The sequence below is a fragment of the Meleagris gallopavo genome, chromosome Z (genome assembly GCF_905368555.1).
Source record: "Meleagris gallopavo chromosome Z, MGAL_WU_HG_1.1, whole genome shotgun sequence".
NCBI classification, from domain to species: domain Eukaryota; kingdom Metazoa; phylum Chordata; class Aves; order Galliformes; family Phasianidae; genus Meleagris; species Meleagris gallopavo.
Window position 1 is genome coordinate 64,651,115 of NC_139435.1, and position 18,381 is coordinate 64,669,495.

General features: G+C 48.3%; 1 protein-coding gene across 1 annotated transcript in view; it reads left to right on the forward strand.

Moving 5' to 3' along the window:
- Positions 1-9,987, forward strand: part of LOC109364070 (uncharacterized) — a 293,473-nt gene extending 283,486 nt beyond the window's left edge. Inside the window, exons 13-17 of the mRNA XM_085214099.1 lie at positions 6,389-6,542; positions 6,938-7,194; positions 8,835-8,972; positions 9,412-9,590; positions 9,891-9,987. Coding sequence (XP_085070225.1) covers positions 6,389-6,542; positions 6,938-7,194; positions 8,835-8,972; positions 9,412-9,590; positions 9,891-9,987 — 825 coding nt within the window. The remainder of the gene's footprint in view (positions 1-6,388; positions 6,543-6,937; positions 7,195-8,834; positions 8,973-9,411; positions 9,591-9,890) is intronic.
- The last annotated feature ends 8,394 nt before the right edge of the window (positions 9,988-18,381 follow it).

An 18,381-nucleotide genomic window follows, 5' to 3' on the forward strand; every position in this document is an offset into this window, starting at 1 on the left:
AGGTAGTACAGAATAATTTAAACAACTGTTCAAGCATCCCTCTCAAAGCTATGGGTCTCCTGCAAGAACTCTATCTAATCATAAATAATAAGAATGTATTTTATTACGGAGTGCAGTCTATCTTCAGATACTTGCCCAGATGAAAGCTGAATTCCTGATTTCTGCATAAGGATTAGTAGCATTTGTATCTTATTCCAGCTCCAATAAGCAGGAAAGACCAAACTCAAAAGCAACAAGAGAATGTTTTTCAATGGATTTTCAAATCCACTCCTTTTTTGGGTGATGTTTTATAAGTAAGGTTTATTTCATTTATGATCTTTCTCATTTGTTTTTATATTTAGGATCTACAAATTATTTCTTTGCATGAAGTAGGCTGTATCTCAGCATAATGACCGAACATGGTACTTTCCATTTGGCTGTTTTACTCTGAATCAATTCAACCAAATAAACTGAGATAATTGCTTATGTCTAGTAAAATCCTTCCTATTCCTAGAAACTGACATATTTTGGGGTCTATACTGAAAGAAGCTTGCTTAATCTTCACACTGTCGAGAGAATATATGCTAATTCTGACATATGATGATAGAATAACTCTATGTATTCTTTATTTACAACTGCTGCCATGCATCCAAAGAATGTCAAACATGGAAGAATTTTTGAAGCTCTGGAAGATTTCACTTCATGTACATAATGTTATTATATGCAAAATTTCATCCTGAGGACATCTGAAAGTCAAAAACTCCTAATGAACAGAGAAAGTAAACAAAATTGCTTCAGACAATTGGCTGGAAAAATCTTCAAAATTCCATGGCTTCCAACAACAACAACAACAAAAGTAAGACTTTCTAAAAATACTTATTATTCAAAAAGGAGCAGTTTGCAAACATTTGGCTCAAACAACTCAGAATGTTATTAGAATATTACGGACAACAACTAATGCATCAAAATATAATCCTGTAGAAAGCAAGACTCGAGATATAAAGAGAAAATATTTTATACATGTGAAAGCACACAGGTATTTGGGTCTTGGAGGATACTAGTGATCTGCCAGTTCTGATTCTGCAATAGAAAAGACTTATCCATTAATTTGCAAGAAGGTTTCTTGATTTGTTTTGGGCTATATCCTACTGTTAACTCAATAATTTTAGCACCAAGGCAACTCATGGGTCAGAGACAAATCAAATTACAAAGCAGTTACAAAGCAGCAAGGTATAGGTTAGGCTCAGCAGGGAATCTGAGAGGTGGTATATGAAAAAAACAAAATCAGTGAAAGAGTCAGAGCTGGAAGTGCCTTTGGAATACAAACAGAGATTAAGTGTATGTGTGGTGCAGTAACAATGTGAGTGCATATTGTTAGGACAGGCAGCAAACTTTTTTCTTACATGTTTTTGGAAAATCAGGTGTAAAAATATAAGTTGTTCAAAAGCAATTCTTTTTAAGTACAAAATGAAGTAAAACGTTTCTTTTTGAAATAAAGAAAAAACATCATCAACTCAAATCATAGAATCATAGAATGGCCTGGGTTGGAAGGGAACCTCAAGAATCATCGGGCTCCAACTCCCCTGCTGCATGCAGGACCTCCAACCTCCGTATCTAACACTAGATCAGGCTGTGCAGGGCCCCATCCAACCTGGTCTTGAATACCTCCAGGGAAACAGCATCCACAGCCTCTCTGGGCAGCCTGTTCCAGCACTTCACTTCTCTCTTGGTAAAGAACTTCCCCCTCATATCCAACCTACAACTTCCCTCCTTCAACTTAGAACAATTTCCCCTTGTCCTACCATTATCTACCCTTGTGAAGAGTTGACTACCCTCCTATCTGTAGGCTCCCTTTAGGTACTGGAAGGCTGCAATGAGGTCACCCCATAGCCTTCTCCAGGCTGACCAAGCCCATCCTCAGCCTGTCTTCACAGGGGAGGTGTTCCAGCCCTCTGATCATCTTTGTGGCCCTCCTCTGCATCCTAACAGCTCCCTGGCTTTCTCCTTTGTTTTATTCTTGTACTGGATGCCCAGATCTGGATGCTGTACTGCAGATGGGGCCTCACAAGAGCAGAGTAGAGAGGGACAATCACCTCTCTGTCCCTGCTGGCCACTCGTCTTCTGATGGAGCCCAGGATACCATCTGCTTTCTTGGCTGCAAGAGCACACTGCAGGCTTTTGTTAAGATCCACCAGGATCCTCAGGTCCTTCTCTGTAGGGCTACTCTCAAGGACTGCTCCTCCCAGTCTGAATATATGCCTGGGATTCCTCTGGCCCAAGTGCAAAACCCTGCACTTTGCTGAGTTGAACCTCATTAGATCCACCTGGGCCCATGTTTTGAGTCTGTTAAGGTCCTTCTGAATGGTAACCCTTCCTTCCATTGTGTCAACTGTACCACTCAGCTTTGTGTCACCAGCAAACTTGCTGAAGTTGCACTCCATTCCATCATTGATGTCATTGATAAAGATGTTAAAGAGCACCGGTCCCAAGACAGACCAGTGGGGGACACCACTCCTTACCAGCCTCCACCTGGACACAGAACCATTGATCACCACCCCCTGTCTGCAGCCTTTCAACCAATTTCTTATCCACCAACTGATCCACTCATCAAATCCACATCTTTCCAATTTGGAGATAAAGATGTGCTGGGGGACCATGTCAAAGTAAGTCCAGGTAAATAACACTGGTCGCCTTCCCTTTGTCCACCAATGTGGTCACTCCATCATAGAAGGCTACCAGATTGGTTAGGCATGACCTTCCTCTGGTGAAGCCGTGCTGGCTGTCTTGGATCATACACTCATTGCTCATGTGATCAAGCATGTCATCCAGGAGGATCTTTTTCATGATCTTCCCAGGCACAAATGCTAGATTCAAATTAACCATTCCTTTGCATGGATTTCTTGATGTTCTACATTATCTTTTCCTACAGGTGCCATTTTCCAAATTCCTTATACCTGTACTTCCTTTAGCATCATGTGATGTGGAGATCTAGAAGTTCATGCTTTAAAATCTAAAGATAATGCACAGGGATATCCTCTTAAGTGAATGGGAGTTAGACTCAGTCATCCTTATGGGTCCCTTCCAACTCAGCATATCCTATGATTCTGAAATTCTACAAATAGTCCTGGGAAAAAATGGAAAAAATTTACATGAAACAAGGTTTATGGAGTATATGTAATGTATGTATGTATATGTATATGTATATGTCATATATAATATGACAATTAAAGAGCGAAAGAGAAGGAGAGTTTAGTAATCATGTCCTGGAGAGAAGCAGGACAGGAAGATTTATGGAAAGAAATCAGAGCTCATACAGTGTGGTGCAATCTTTTTAACAGTGAAGTAGAATTAGTTAGTCTGAATGGATGCTGAGATTTTCAGGAAGCTGAGGCTTCCTTAGTCCGCAGTGTAGCACTCACTGTCCTCTCTGCCTCACAGGTATTTTAAGGAATCAGGCAACAGGATTCAACCTCAACATCAGATTTTCTGACTAAAGTTTCATTTAACTTCTCAGCACCTAGGAAACAATTTCCTCCCCATGCCTCTCCATATTATAGGTACCTTCACACTACCAGGTTTTAAATTATAAAAAACACATTGTTCCTTATGTTATTGGTGATTAAGAACTGGAGTGAAACTAATAAGCTAAAAACAGAATCTGTATTTTTCAGCAAATTTAATTTCAATCACCTCCACTAACCTCATGTGTTACTGATGAATCTGGCCCAAAGTCTCTTCCCCTTCATGAGATCTTTTCCTCTGCGCTTTTTCACAGATTCAGTACATTTGGTGCTTAGACTCCATGAAGTATGTAATAAAAATGTTGCCAAGATTCTGGGTTAGGAAGACAGCGCATAGAAGCGATGCAGAAAATGGTGCAGGGATCTTGGAGTTCTTCCAAGGGAGACACTCAGATCCGCTGAAGCTGTTTATCTGTTTTAACTTTTAAAGTGTACAGATGCTTTTCACCAATTCATCTCTGTGCCTGAAGGATACTCTCTGAAACCACTAGGGCTTTGCCTTGATTTTAACCTAAATGAACAGCTTTGCTATGTGACTGCCAGTTCAAATATCTACATCAGAAATGATTTAAAAATGCTCACTCTTCAACCTAAAATGAACTTTAAGAAAAAAATGTGGAGTATCTCATCTAAAATCAACTCCTTGTATCAGCTTATCCCCACCATAGTATGTTGATCAACCTGAACATTGACAGCATTCTCCTGACATCACTGAAGAACAAAAATAAGGCAGGCTCACAAGCACAGTTTTCAAGAGAGTTGAGTAAGACAGTGCAAAGAGAAATTCTCCTGAGCATCCTACTGTGGAAGGAAAGAAAATCTACTTTCAGCTCACCAAAGACATTGCACCTGGAAGACTCCACAACAAGTTTCAGGACATTCTCCCAAAACTGAACCCAGAAATGCCAGACAGTTACAACGTGAGATAAAGACAGAAATTAAATATTACTATTGGAAGCATAAGGAAGCAAACTGGCTTCATGCTTTGTTCTTTTTAGCTGATTGAAACCCTTGCTTGTGAGAAAGCTTCCACTTTCCATTGGCCCTGATGAAAGTAATTAATTGTAGTGGTTACATCTCTGCACAAATACTTGCTATGAAACCATCAACAGAGATTACTTCTTTCTGAGATTCTTGATTGCTGATTTTCCTAGCATCCTCAAAGTATTATGAAAGTGGCAGTCTCTGAAAGAGGACAGAAGAGAGGACAGGGGGAAGAAACCACTTAAATTCCTTAAATTCACAAATGTCTTCAGAAAATATTTTTTTCACCAAAACCTCTATTTTTTCCATATAAATTTTCATTGACTGATTGATTACATACTTCTTTTTGTTTGTTTGTTTTTGTACACAAATGCCATTTGAAAGACAGTTCTAGATACTCTTTGCATTTTACTGAATTTGGTGCTACCACAGTGCACCAGAACATACAAGATTCTTGTGCCCTGCATGCAGAACAGGAGATAAACCATAGGCAGCCAGCTACTCTGGGCTAGATGGCAGTCATTTCTGTGTGCAGTAACAAGGCTTCACATCTTTCAACTAAAAGGCAGACAGAAAGATGGAAAGAGACTGCAACTGTGACACATTCTCCTCTTTCACATGAATGTGCAGTAGCAATGAAGCTCCTTATTTCTAGCTCAGTAATAGACTGCAGTGATTGTTCTGTTTACAGCCAGCAGTTTTACTCACAGACAAAATCCCTAGAAGCTGCTAACAATGTTTAGCAAGTTACACTTCAGAAAAATGTTGTTTGCGCCAAAAGTAACACCTCCTATTTATTTCCATGCAAACAACAGATACAAAGAGCCAAAGAACACTATGCAGGGCGGAAGCGTCAGCGCAGCACCCTTGGGGGCCTCGCTGGGCTCCCCTACCCATGCTGGGCCAAGATGTGGGGGGCCTGTGAGGTGGGCTGTGTGGGTCCCCACAGCCCTCTGTGACACGTCATGGCGTTACAGTGGGGCTCAGCTCTGAGTCCCTCTCCCCAGTGTCCCATTTCCCAGCGAGGCCTGGGAGGGGCCAGGGCTGTTCTTGCCAGTGCTGCTCTGCTCCACTGGAGCTGCTCTGCCGGCTGGAGAAGGCCATGGGAACCTATGAGAGAGAGTGAGACACTGCTTGCCAGGGGGCAAGGAGCAGGAGCAAGGGAGTGAGCACCGCTTCTGGGTGGGATGATCAGATACCTGCTCTTCGAACCCTTGGATCCCAAGGAGCTTTCCTTACTGAAGGACCTCACCACCGCAGGTAAGGCGTGGGGGCTCTTGGGGCAGCACTGCAGTAGCAAAGATGGAGAGGAGACGAGGTGTGGAAAGCTGGGGGCTGGGCAGCTGGAGGAAGGCCCCCAGGAGGTGTCTGCAAGGAGAGCCCTGCCAGGTGGTGCCCGCCGGCTCAGGGATTGCTTTGGCAGCCCAGGCCTGCTGCCGGTGCCAGGACCCCCGTTCCCCAAAACACATCCCTTCCCTCTCCAGACCAGCCCCGGGCACAGTGTGCGCTTCCCGCTCACTGCACACAACCAAGAGCTGTGCTGGAAGCTACAGCAGCACGAGTCCTCGTTGAGGGCAAGGGAGAGCTTGGTCGCACCCCGCTCTCTCCTCCATTGGGGGAAGGGGTTTCAGAATGGTTGGGCGTTGCCAACTCCAAGAGTGACGGGTCTTTCTTTTGCTTTCCAGAAATCTGCAAAGTGTGGGAGGCCACATCCAACTACATTCGGAGAGAGCTGCTGGAGAAGAGGGTGAGCCTTACCTCCTGCTTGTGGCCCCGCTTGCCCCTTTGCGCCTGAGCGGCGGGCAGGCCACACACCACCATGCCCAAGGCCAGCAGGTCATCGAGCACCTTTACCACCTCTGCCCAGCACTGCCATGTCTCCCTCTTCTTGTTTGACATTTCAGGCGGTGGATATTGGAATTGGGAGCTTTGCAGTTGTGCCAGCTCATGACGCCGCCGAAAAGGATGGGGTTCTGGATGTTGACAGACCCGTTTTCCAGCTGAACCGCCACATCCAGCAGTTTTACAAGGTCAAGGAGCCTAAAACCAAAATTCCTTGTAAGAAGAACTTTGCTTTCCTTTGCTCTGCTGCACAGCCCCAGCATTTTACTCCATCCTGAAATCCCTGTGACATGGCAAGAGCAAAGTCTCTTGCAACCTGGACAGTGCTGGGGGAAGGTGCACACAGAGCGTCCCAGCACCCTGTCTCTCCCCTGGGCACCAGCCTGTTCTGCCCAGCTCTCCCCAGCCTCTAGCTGGATGCTGGGAGCTGGTGGCAAAGCCTCCCTGCCCTTTCTGCTGCCCATCAGCACTGCTGTGGAAATGTGGCCAAAGCAGACAGGGGCCCACTCCCTGCAGAGTGTCGCACAAGGCTCGGATGCTGATGACTCTTCTTCTGCGAATCTGCCAAACTGCGCGGGGAGTGACATGGTTGGTCTGTGTTTGTTTTGCAGCTGAGATGATGGAGTATCCACTGAACTTTCAGGAGATTGCCGAAAGAATCTATTTCCGCGTGCCCATTGTAGAGCAGTGCATCCATGAGACCCTGCTCTTCTTTGTTGAGGCCCTCCAAGAAAAGAAAGAAGTTGACTTCTTCTTCAGCAAACTTGGCATTCTTTCTCTGAGAGGGCAGGAGGTCATCATGAACTTCTTTGATGACTGCATACTGCAGGTGGATGCAACGGGCAACATACTGCCTGCTCTTCTTGGGGTGAGCTTGCACACCTCCGGGGCTCCCTGCAGCACTCTCAAATGAGGTTTGCCACTCTTGGGAGCAACAGACACGTGTCTGTGGCCTCTGCTCACTTGTGTCTATCCCAATGCAGGACTCTGAGATGATGAATATGATTGCATTTAGAGGCAAAAACAAATTTACTCGATGCAGTGAGGATGGCTGTGTCATCATACCAAGGCGAGCACAACCACTCCTGCAGCAGCTGGCTGGCCAAGGAAGCAGCTGCTCAGCTCATGCTTTGTGGCAGCTTCTTGCCAAGGCCTCTCCCCTGGCAAGGTTGTTAGGCAAGAGCAGCCCTTCTCTGAGAGAACTCCCATGGCTCGGTCCACCCAGACGCAGCAGTCCAGTGAGCAAGTCCGTGGACCGTGGGCCCTGAGAGAGAGGTAGGAGGGTGTGTGGGGGGAGCAAGGAGGGTCCCACTATTCAGGGCTGGCACGAAAGCAACAAAAGTTCAGGAACAGAAGTTCCTGGAGATTGGAGTGCCCCTCAGCTCCCACAGAGAGTTTTCCAAGGGCTCAGCACTGGCTCCCAAAGAGCCCTGCCAGCAGATTCCCTGTGTCAGGCACTGAGGAAGCTTGGTGCCCTTTTAGCCCACTGGTGTCTTCTTGTTTCCAGAATTGTAGTTGAAGGCACAAAGACATGCCAAGAAATGGCTTTTCTCAAGCCCTGAAGAGAATTGCAGCCATGGGGCGAAGGTGCCCATAGAAGTATGTGAATGGGCCTGAACTGGATGAGGAAACCTCTTCTCTGCTGGGGAAGTCACCCCTGGCCTGTAAGCCAGGGGTTTCTGAGCACTTCCCTGTGCTGCTGGGAGAGGGGTGAGAGAGAGCAGGACAGGCTCAGGAGGAATGCATATCTGGGCTGAGTCCAGTGTCCAACAAAGAGCCCCTGAAATAGTGGCTCTGTTCCTGGGGTGGCAATGAGTGTGGGCGAGCGGAGCCAAGCAGCTCTGCCACTGCTGCTTACCTGCACAGTCACAAAGATGATGTTGTGATGTTCTCTTGCTTCCCACGTGCAGTGAGAGTGTATGATCCAGTGATGCTGGCTCGGCGCAGGGCATCACAAGTTGTGATGTCACAGAAAAAAACACAAGGAGCAAGAGAAGAAAAAGCAAAGGGATAGATTGAGGTGAGCCTCCTGGAGAAGTGCAGTGGCAGGTGGTGGGAGACACACCATGCTCTGGCTTGTGTAAGGGAGGTGTTTCCCTCAGCCTTGGTGCCCTTGCCAAAAGGCCCTGGAAATGGCAAGGTGACAACAGCCACAGTCACTTGTGCTGCTGGAGCAGAGCTGTGGGCTGCGAGCTCAGCAGTGAGAAACTGCTTCAGCCTGTGCTCCCACCATCTCAGCCGACTGTCTCTCTTTAGGTTACTGACAAAACTTCAGCAAGCTTATGCTGAAAAGCCGAAACAACCAAAACGTCCAGATCAGGCAAAGCCCTCTACCAGTGCAGAGCAGATCTCCAGAATGGTATGCCAGAGGCATTGATCCACCACCCTCGAATCCCCCTGGGGCTTCAGAGGAGGGCAGGCATGGCAGCAGCAGCTGCCCTCCCAGGGGTCCCCGCCCGAGCCCCAGGAGACTGACGCTGCCGATGGTTGTGTTTCCCTGACCTGCAGGCAGTGTACTTGAAGCACGCTCAGACTGAGGCAAGACGGCTCCGGGTGCTGATGGCCTCCAAGCGCAAGGAGGTCGAAGCTGAAATCCGGAGCAAGTATGAGCAGTGCACACAGAGGCAGAGCACGGAGAGGAGCCAGGTACAGTGTGCACTGACTGCCCTCAGGGAAAGGGCATTTCCCCACGCTCACCCGGAGGGGAGCAGCTCAGGGCTCCTGGACATGTCAGCATGGCTGTGGCCAACTGGCAAGGAAGCATCTTCTGTCTGCCCACTGCCCTGCAAGTTGCTGTGCGAGAGGAGCTGCAGCAAAGAGCACAGGGCAAAGGCAGCAGCTGGCTGGGCACGGGCACGTGAAGGCTAAACCAAGCACCTGCCTCAGCTGAGGCACTGGGGCCCGCTCACCTGCCTCGGGGCAGAGAAGCCAGTGCCAGCCCTTGGCTTCAGGGAGTGAGGGCACAGTCTGTGTTGCAGAGAGAGAGCCCTCTGCTCTTCAGTGCCATTTTCTGCATGACCACATCCTGAGGAGCAGCCCAGCTCCTTGCAACTGTTCCTTAAGACAATCTCCTTTGCCTTTGCAGAAACCCTTCCACCACCTGCTGGAGGGTGACCCTCGTCCTGCCTATATCGTGAGACGGGACTACGACCGGCAGCTGGGAGAGAGGCTGAAGGGGAAGGACAGGTGCCACAGCCCTGCAGGGCAGACAGCACCAGAGGGGTGGCAGAACAAGCCACAGCTCCCGGGGACATCACGGGAACAGTAAGTGTGTGCCGGCTCCTGCAGAGGCCCGGGAGCAGCGTCAGGAGGCCCTGAGCCCAGACCCGTTGTCCGGGCTTCCATGGGCTGCGGGGCTGGGCCTCCTCCTGCCCGCCTTTCCCCTGGCTGGTGGGCACTCTCGCTGCAGATGGGCTGCGGCACGAGGGCCCCTGGGCATCACATGGAGCAGGGTGTGTGCTGGGCAGCACATCCCCAGACTGCAGGCCTGAGAGAAATCCTGCAGCATTTCTGTCCCTCCTTCCCCAGCCCTGAGCTGAACGTCTTTCTTCTTGGTTCCTACAGGAAAGAAGACGAGGCTCTTGGACCACTGTGGGAAGGCCCAGGGCCTGCCAACCCCATTAGGAAGCTGCCAGGCGGCTTCCAGCTCCAGCGGTCGTAGCCATCACGGCCTACACCAAAACGCTGCTTCAGGCGCCAGCAACTGCACCCGGGCGCACTCAGGCAGAACCTCCCACCGCTGCACACTGCCATCTTTGTAGGAGGAGAGCTCGGGGAGAGCTGTCAGCAGCGGGGGCGAGGGACACCTTTCCAAAAATAACATCTTCAAACAAATAAAGAGAAATTAACATCTTCTGTAGTGTTTGCCTTACATGACTGCTTTGAGCGCAAATTGCATTGCTTCAGCAGGTACTTCAGAGTCTCAGCAAAGCGGCATTCTACCTAGGGAAGGTTGTTATTCCCAGATAAGCAGGACATCTGAAGCCTAAAAGCAGAGTCTCAACATTCCACAGGCTGTGGGACTTACACTGAACCCTGCTAGGCTTGATAATGGAGGCCCTGTATCAAGTGATCACTAGAAACTAGTCCACTGACAATGTTTTGTTAAAATGTTCTGGAGCAAATCACAGAATCACAGAATTGTAGGGGTTGGAAGGGACCTCCAGAGATCATCGAGACCAACTCCCCTGCCAAAGCAGGTTCCCTACACCAGGTCGCACAAGTAGATGTCCAGGCGGGTCTTGAGTATCTTCAGAGAAGGAGACTCCACAACCTCCCTGGGCAGCCTGTTCCAGTGCTCCGTCACCCTCACCGTGAAGAAGTTCTTACGCACATTCGTGCCAAACTTCCTATGCTGCAGCTTATGTCCGTTTCCCCTCGTCCTGTCTCCACGTACCACTGAAAAGAGACTGGCCTCACATCTATGGCCGCCACACCTCAGATATTTATAAACCTGGATCAGGTCCCCTCTCAGTCTTCTTTTCTCAAGGCTAAACAGACCCAGTTCACTTAGCCTTTCTTCATAGGGGAGATGCTCCAGGCCCTTCACCATCTTTGTGGCCCTCCGCTGGACTCTTTCCAAGATATCTCTGTCTTTTTTGTACTGGGGAGCCCAGAACTGGACACAGTACTCCAGATGAGGCCTTACCAGGGCAGAGTAGAGGGGGAGGATCACCTCCCTCGACCTGCTGGACACGCTCTTCTTAATGCACCCCAGAATGCCATTGGCCTTGTTGGCACGAGGGCACACTGCTGGCTCATGGCCAACCTGTCGTCCACCAGGACGCCCAGGTCCCTCTCTGCAGAGCTCCTCTCCAGCAGCTCATCCCCCAGCCTGTATTGGTGCATGCAATTATTCCTCCCTGGGTGTAAGACCCTACACTTGCTTTTGTTGAACCTCATCCGGTTTCTTACTGCCCAGCTCTCAAGCCTGACCAGGTCTCGCTGAATGGCAGCACAGCCTTCAGGCGTGTCAGCCAATCCTCCCAACTTCGTATCATCAGCAAACTTGCTGAGGGTGGCCGCTATCCCCTCATCAAGGTCATTGATGAAGATGTTGAACAAGACCGGACCCAGCACAGACCCCTGGGGGACACCACTGGTTACAGGTCTCCAGCCAGACTCTGCACCACCAACGACGACCCTCTGCGCTCTGCCAGTCAGCCAGTTCTCAACCCACCTCACTGTCCACTTGTCTATCCCATACTTCCTCAGCTTTGTTATAAGGATGTCATGGGAGACAGTATCAAATGCCTTTCTAAAATCAAGGTAGACTACCTCTACTGCTCTTCCCCCATCCACCCAGCATGTGACAGCATCATAGAAGGCCACCAAGTTGGTCGAGCACGACCTCCCCTTGGTGAACCCATGCTGACTACTCCTGATAACCTCCTTTTCTCCCAGTTGTCTGGAGATGGTATCCAGAGCAAGCTGTTCCATCACCTTTCCAGGGACGGAGGTGAGGCTGACAGGCCTGTAATTACCCGGATCTTCCTTCTTGCCCTTTTTGAAGACCGGAGTGACATTGGCTATCCTCCAGTCTTCAGGGACCTCCCCTGTTATCCAAGACCTCTCAAAAATGATGGAGAGCGTTTCGGCAATGACCTCCGCCAGCTCCCTCAGCACACGTGGATGCACCCCATCAGGTCCCATGGACTTGTGGACCTTAGTACTGCCTAGGCGCTCACGCACGTCCTCTTTCCTGACTAAAGAGAAGTCTCCCATTCCTCAGACCCTCTCACTAACCTCCACGGTGTGGGATTCCTGCAGGAGAGCCTTTTCACTGCAGACGGAAGTAAAGAAGGCATTCAGTATCTCCGCCTTCTCAGCATCCCCCGTTACCAGAACACCCCCCTCACTTAGTAAGGGGGCCACATTCTCTCTAGTTTTCCTTTTGCTGTTAACATATTTGAAGAAGCCTTTTTCATTATCCTTTATCACCTTTGCCAGATTCAATTCCAGGCAGGCTTTAGCCTTCCTCGTCGCATCCCTGCAGGTCCTGATAACATTTCTGTATTCTTCCCAAGTGGTCAGACCCTTTTTCCACATTTCATGGACCTTCTTCTTTCCTTTGAGCTTGCGCATGAGCTCCTTGCTCATCCACACAGGTCTCCTGCCACCTTTTCCTGATTTCTTGCTCACAGGGACGCACCGATCCTGAGCTTGGAAGAAGAGCTGTTTAAATGTTGACCAGCTCTCAGAGGCCCCCTTACCTTCTAACAACTGAGCCCACGGGATAGCTCCAAGTAGGTCCCGGAAGAGATCGAAGTTGGCTCTCCTAAAGTCCAGGGTACAATCCTACTTATTGCTTTGCTTCTTCCACTCAGGATCTTGAACTCCACCATCTCATGATCACTACAACCCAAACTGCCCCCAACCTTTACTTCCTTAACAAGTCCATCCCTGTTGGTGAGAATAAGGTCCAGTAATACCCCTCCCTGCGTCGGTTCCTCCACCACCTGCATCAGAAAGTTGTCTTCAACACATTGCAAGAACCGTCTGGACCGTGCGTGCCTGGCCATGTTGATCATCCAGCAAATATCTGGATAATTGAAGTCCCCCATAAGCACCAGTGCCTGGGAACGTGACGCTACATCCAGTTGCTTTTGGAAGGCCTCATCAGCCTCCTCATCCTGATCAGGGGGCCTGTAGTACACACCCACAACAGTGTCACCCTTACCAGCCTGCCCCTTGATTCTCACCCATAAGCTCTCCACTGCTACATCACTCTCCCCCAAGTGAAGTTCAATACATTCTAGCTGCTCTCTCACATAAAGAGCAACTCCACCACCCCGCCTAGCCAGCCGATCTTTCCTAAAAAGCACATAGCCCTCCATGACAACATTCCAGTCATGCGAGCTGTCCCACCACGTCTCCGTGATCGCAATGAGATCATGACCTCGCGACCGCACGCAGAACTCCAGCTCTTCCTGTTTATTCCCCATGCTACGCGCATTAGTATACAGGCACTTAAGGGAAGCAGCATCCCCCCACCCCTCTCCAAGCCTTTGAACTCCACTGTCTCCACCCATGAAGTTCTGTTTGGAGCCTCAACCTGCCCCCTCAGTCCCAGCGGTCCTCATTTTGTCCCCTTCCCCCTTCATACCTAGTTTAAATACCTGTCAATAAGTCCCGCCAGTTCCTCAGCTAGAACCCTGTTTCCCCATGGAGACAGGCTGCTTCCATTTGCAGCCATCATACCAGGTGCCGAGTAAATTGCCCCATGATCAAAAAAAACAAAACTCCTGCATTTGCACCAACTCCTAAGCCATTTGTTCAAGAGATGGGTTTTTAAGCTCATCCTATCGTTTCCTGCCACTGAAGGTACAGATGTAATAACCACCTGCACACCTGTTCCCTCAACTACTTGCCCCAGTCCCCTGAAGTCATCTTTGATAACCTTCAGGCTTTTCTCACCAACTTCTTCACTGCCAGCCTGTACTATCAATAATGGATAGTTGTCAGAAGGGCAGATCAGTCTGGGAAGTCTCCTAGCAATGTCTCTGACCCATGCCCCAGGGAGGCAGCACACCTCTCTGCGGGTAGGGTCAGGCCGGCATATAGGGCCTTCGGTTCCTTGCAGCAGGGAGTCGCCTATGACAACCACCCTTCTACCCTTCTGGGTGGAGGAAGTCTTGAGGCGTGGGGTTGACCGCTTCCCCCGAGGCACCCTCACAGGTGGGCCTCCCTCCACACCTGCACACACCTCTCCCTCGGGTTCCAAGGCATCAAATCTATTCCGCAGAGGCACCTGGGGAGCCGAGCATGGTCTGGGGGGGGACGCCCACAACGCCGAGTAGGTATCTGTTTCCACCCGTCCTTCTCTCTCAAACAGCTTTGCTCTACTCAGCAACAATAGGCTCCTCCACTGAGCAGTGGATATCACCTTGCCCTTTTGGGAGAGAGTTTTGTCCCAATCCCACACCCTCTAGATCTTCATAAGTATTGTGAGGGGAAGGAGCAGACTGAGGGCTCACTGTATCAGGAGCACAGTCTGTCAATTCCTCTCTGTCACCTGTCTGCAAGGTGACTGGGGGCCACATGCTCCATACGGAAGCTTCAGTTGCATGCCGGGACCTCGGGGCCAATAAGGCCTGGCACCACCAGTCAATTTCCTTTTCACAGTCCTTGATGGTCCTCAGCCTGTCCACCTCTTCCCTCAGGCAGGCCACCAGACTGAGAAGGTCATTTACCTGGTCGCACCTTACACAGGTGCTGCCTCCATCACCTGGCACTTCAAGGGCCAGACTCTGGCACTCATTGCAGCCAGCAACCTGAACGCTAGCGTGCTGTTTTGGGACCTCTGTCTGGGTCTCCACATGTTTCCTGGCAGTAGCCTTCCGCCGGGACGCAGCCACGGCAATCCAGCAGACCAACTAGCACCAGCACAGAGTAGCGTTACCAAGTGTGACTAACAGCTCTGCCCTGTTACTGAAAGTGCTGGATCTGCCCTCGCTCTTTTACCAGGTCGTTGACGGGTGCAACTGCACTTATCACCCTCTTCACAGAGACAAAACTCCCCCTCCCCGTCTGGGTGGCCAGTGGCGTGCCACCGCCCTCTTCAACGCTCTTATTAGGGGGGTGGGGGGGAGGGAGGCGGGGACGGAGAGCCGCTACCCTGGCAACGCCCCCGCCACGTGAGCTGCTCTCGCGAGAGGTGCCGGGCTGCTCCGATGCCTCGGGAACCCCTGGATGAGGGAAAACCGAGTGAGTCCCCTATGCACCCCGCGATCAGCCGCCTCAGCTCTGCCTGGGGCAACTCCGAAGCAGCAAACCTCGGCGATCCAAATGTGGGACCTGACGTACTTAGCACACAAACTTTTGGCCAAACAGCACCTCTCAGTGGAACCTTGCAGCCACCGAAGAACCCCTGCAAGAACCCAATACTGCCACTGTTCATCCCAAGTGTGAGATTTTAATACATATAGCCGTTTTCAAAGCAGGTGGGCCCTTTCTAGAAATTCTATGGACATTCACACATGTTGAATATGTGTGCTTTAGTTCCTGGGTATGCACACATCTTTCCCCCTTAAACAATTCTGAGAAGGCAGCAGAAGAGGAACTGAGAAGACCCTCCTACTGCTCAGAAGCCTCTATTGCTTTTAAAGCTTTTCTCCTGATTTGGTTTCAGTGTTAAGAGTTCACTGGACTGTGAACTCTGCATTAACTGTACTGCAGTACTAAGGAGGTAGGAAGAACCTTGCTGGGAACCTGGCCATGCAAGTTTATTCTCCTCCCTCCAAATTTGAGGCACAATGGCTTTGAGAGTACACTCACAAGGACAACAGATAGGTCACTCTAAGAGCAATGCCTCCTATTTATTGCCATGGGAACTACAACAGGTACAAAGAACACAGGAACACTACTTGGTAGAGCAAACTCTTAAGCTACTGAACAATGTTTTTCAACACAGTCATTACCATTAGCTATGTATTTTCACCACCGGTGAACAAGAGTCTGCATGCTGCGCTAATAACAACCTGTACCGATGGAGGTGACCCACTGTTTCACAGCCCACACAGTCCATGTCATCATTCCATGGCCTGCTGTTTTGACTGTGGCTCATACTGGTGACACCACATCTTGTCACTAGTAATGATGCAATCCAGGAAACTGTCATCTTCAGATCTGCACTAATTCAGTAGGTCCCCACAAACTCACATATAGTGTTCTTTTTGTTCCTGTGTGAGCTCTTGTATGGCTCCAACTCTGCCATATTGCAATACTGCCCCATCATTTTCAATGCACTGAAGTCAATATTCAGCTCTGTACACAGTACCCAAGTAGTAATCCACCTATTTGTGTGGATGCACCAGCACTGGAAGGATTAGCTGCAGTGGACTACCTGAGCTGTCCAGTGGGCTCCATCCGTCTCACAACTATCCACTCTGCAGATGGACCACAGTGGTGTTAAAAGGCAAGCAACATACATCAGCTGCATGGATCCTACAGGCATTCACTCGCTGGACCTTTTCTCAGCTGGCACTTCTCTGAAGCACCATGTTAGGCAGAAACATGATGTTACCCTAAGCACCAAGTAGAGCTTAGGAAATGTATATGATCTCCACAAATTGTCTTTTTACATACTTCTTTATTTTTGTCTGTTATTACCTCTGTATATAAACACAGTGTGATGTGTAAAGTAGAAAAAGTGGGATGAAAAATGAGGAGTTAATGGAGAAGTAGTTGAATGGAGAATCATTACACAACTTCACTCTGTTTTATTGATACAGTATTCCAGAAATCTCAATGAAGGGCACTGTCCCTGAAACAAACAACAAAAAATCTGTATAAACAGCTCATCAAGTTGCAATGACAGAATGAATAGCATCATCTAGCAATAAGGTCCAACCTAGTAACATTAAATTCTTTTTTTAATTGGGTTTTCTCTCCACTTTTCAGATAGCAAAATTAATACTCCTCCTTTATCCTCACTCAGTCCCTAACTCAACACTCATACCTTATTTTAAGAAGATAAACCACAAACTGTGCATGGTGTGAGGGTGATTATTCCCAGCAGCAGTTCTGGGAGCAGGTTATTAAGCATTCATCCTGGTTTTGGCCATTTATTCAATTAGACAGGTAAACAGACTATGATTTTTTTTTTAAATACGCCTATTCCAATGATCTGCTAGATTAGCTCATTTGACATCTGCATTAAAAAAAAATCAGTTTCCATTCACTAGAACCCTTGGGGAGGATCGCTTATAATTAGGTTTGGGATTCTTTTTTAAGTTTTTAAGGTTTCCACATAAAAGTAAATAAAATGGAATGACTCAAATTTGTGCCCTTCCAAACTGGTGGGACTGCTTGCTCATGCACATGCTCATGCACAGAACCCCTATCTAAAAATACTGGTAGAACTAATCTTCCAGGATATAAGGCTGTATCTTTTAAAACTGAAAGACAGAAGGTTGTTTCTATAAATGGCAGCTGGGAAGTAAAGGAAGAACAGGAAGGCTGCTATATAACGGTCCCACCATTAATCTTAATATCCACTGATTTAAATGTGTTTGTAAATCCAAGATGATAGCATAGAAAGAGCATGATTAGCATCTGTGATAACATAGGCGAATAGCTACTGTTAAAAAGTAAAGCCTCAGAGATGTTTCCCTCTATATTTAAATCATGTGCAGCATTCAATGGCCTGTTGATTTGAGGACAGGAGCAAAATTTCAGTTCTAAATTTAGGAAGTTCCAGTCATTCCATTTATCAGACACGCTCAAAATTGTCTTCATTTCCTGTGGGTAGTTTCCTCTCCAAAAGAAATGAAATCAGAATGAAACCATAATCTGTTACCAAACATGGTGTCTTAAAGGACAGGATCTTAATCCTGTAATTAGGTCAGCTACTTCATGCTTAACCGTCTGTACAAAATTTGCATCAGACTCTGGCACAGTGGAAGCTGTACCATATTTCTTATTGGCAGAGCTGTTGGATGCAGGGGCTGAGAAGCACTTTCTATTGGGAAGGGCACATCCAGAGGCACCTGCAGGTGTCTGGGAGCTGGAGCACAGGTCACTGCATAAAAAGCTTGGTTTGCATCCATCTGCCTTTCAGGTTACAGCTGGACCTTTGGCAGCATCACTCACTGCCACCAGTGATCAGGATTACTTACAGCATAGCCACAGCTGTGTGCTTATGAGAGAGGAAGAATCTCCAGTAAGTGTTGGAATTAATTAGTATCTTGCTAATATTGACAGTAAATCCTTATATCTCCTTCCAAGATATCTTTTGGAAAAGCCCAAGCAGTTTTTCCTGCTACTGATCATTGACCTGTTCGGATATTAGTCCCTGACTCAGCAGAATTTATTCACAATTTCCTAAATTCATACAAATCAGGCACATCTTTCAGGCCACTTACAAACCAAGAAAGGGACAGATTCCTTTCGTTATTATGGTACAGATTTATGGCACCTAACTCTTTAAAAGTATACCTATGATAAAGATCTGAAATTGGAGAAGGATAAAATTAGTGTGTACATTTCTGTATGTACTGAATAGAACACAGTAGCTGTACTGACACAACCAGTGGTTTTCTTCTGCACTCTGAAG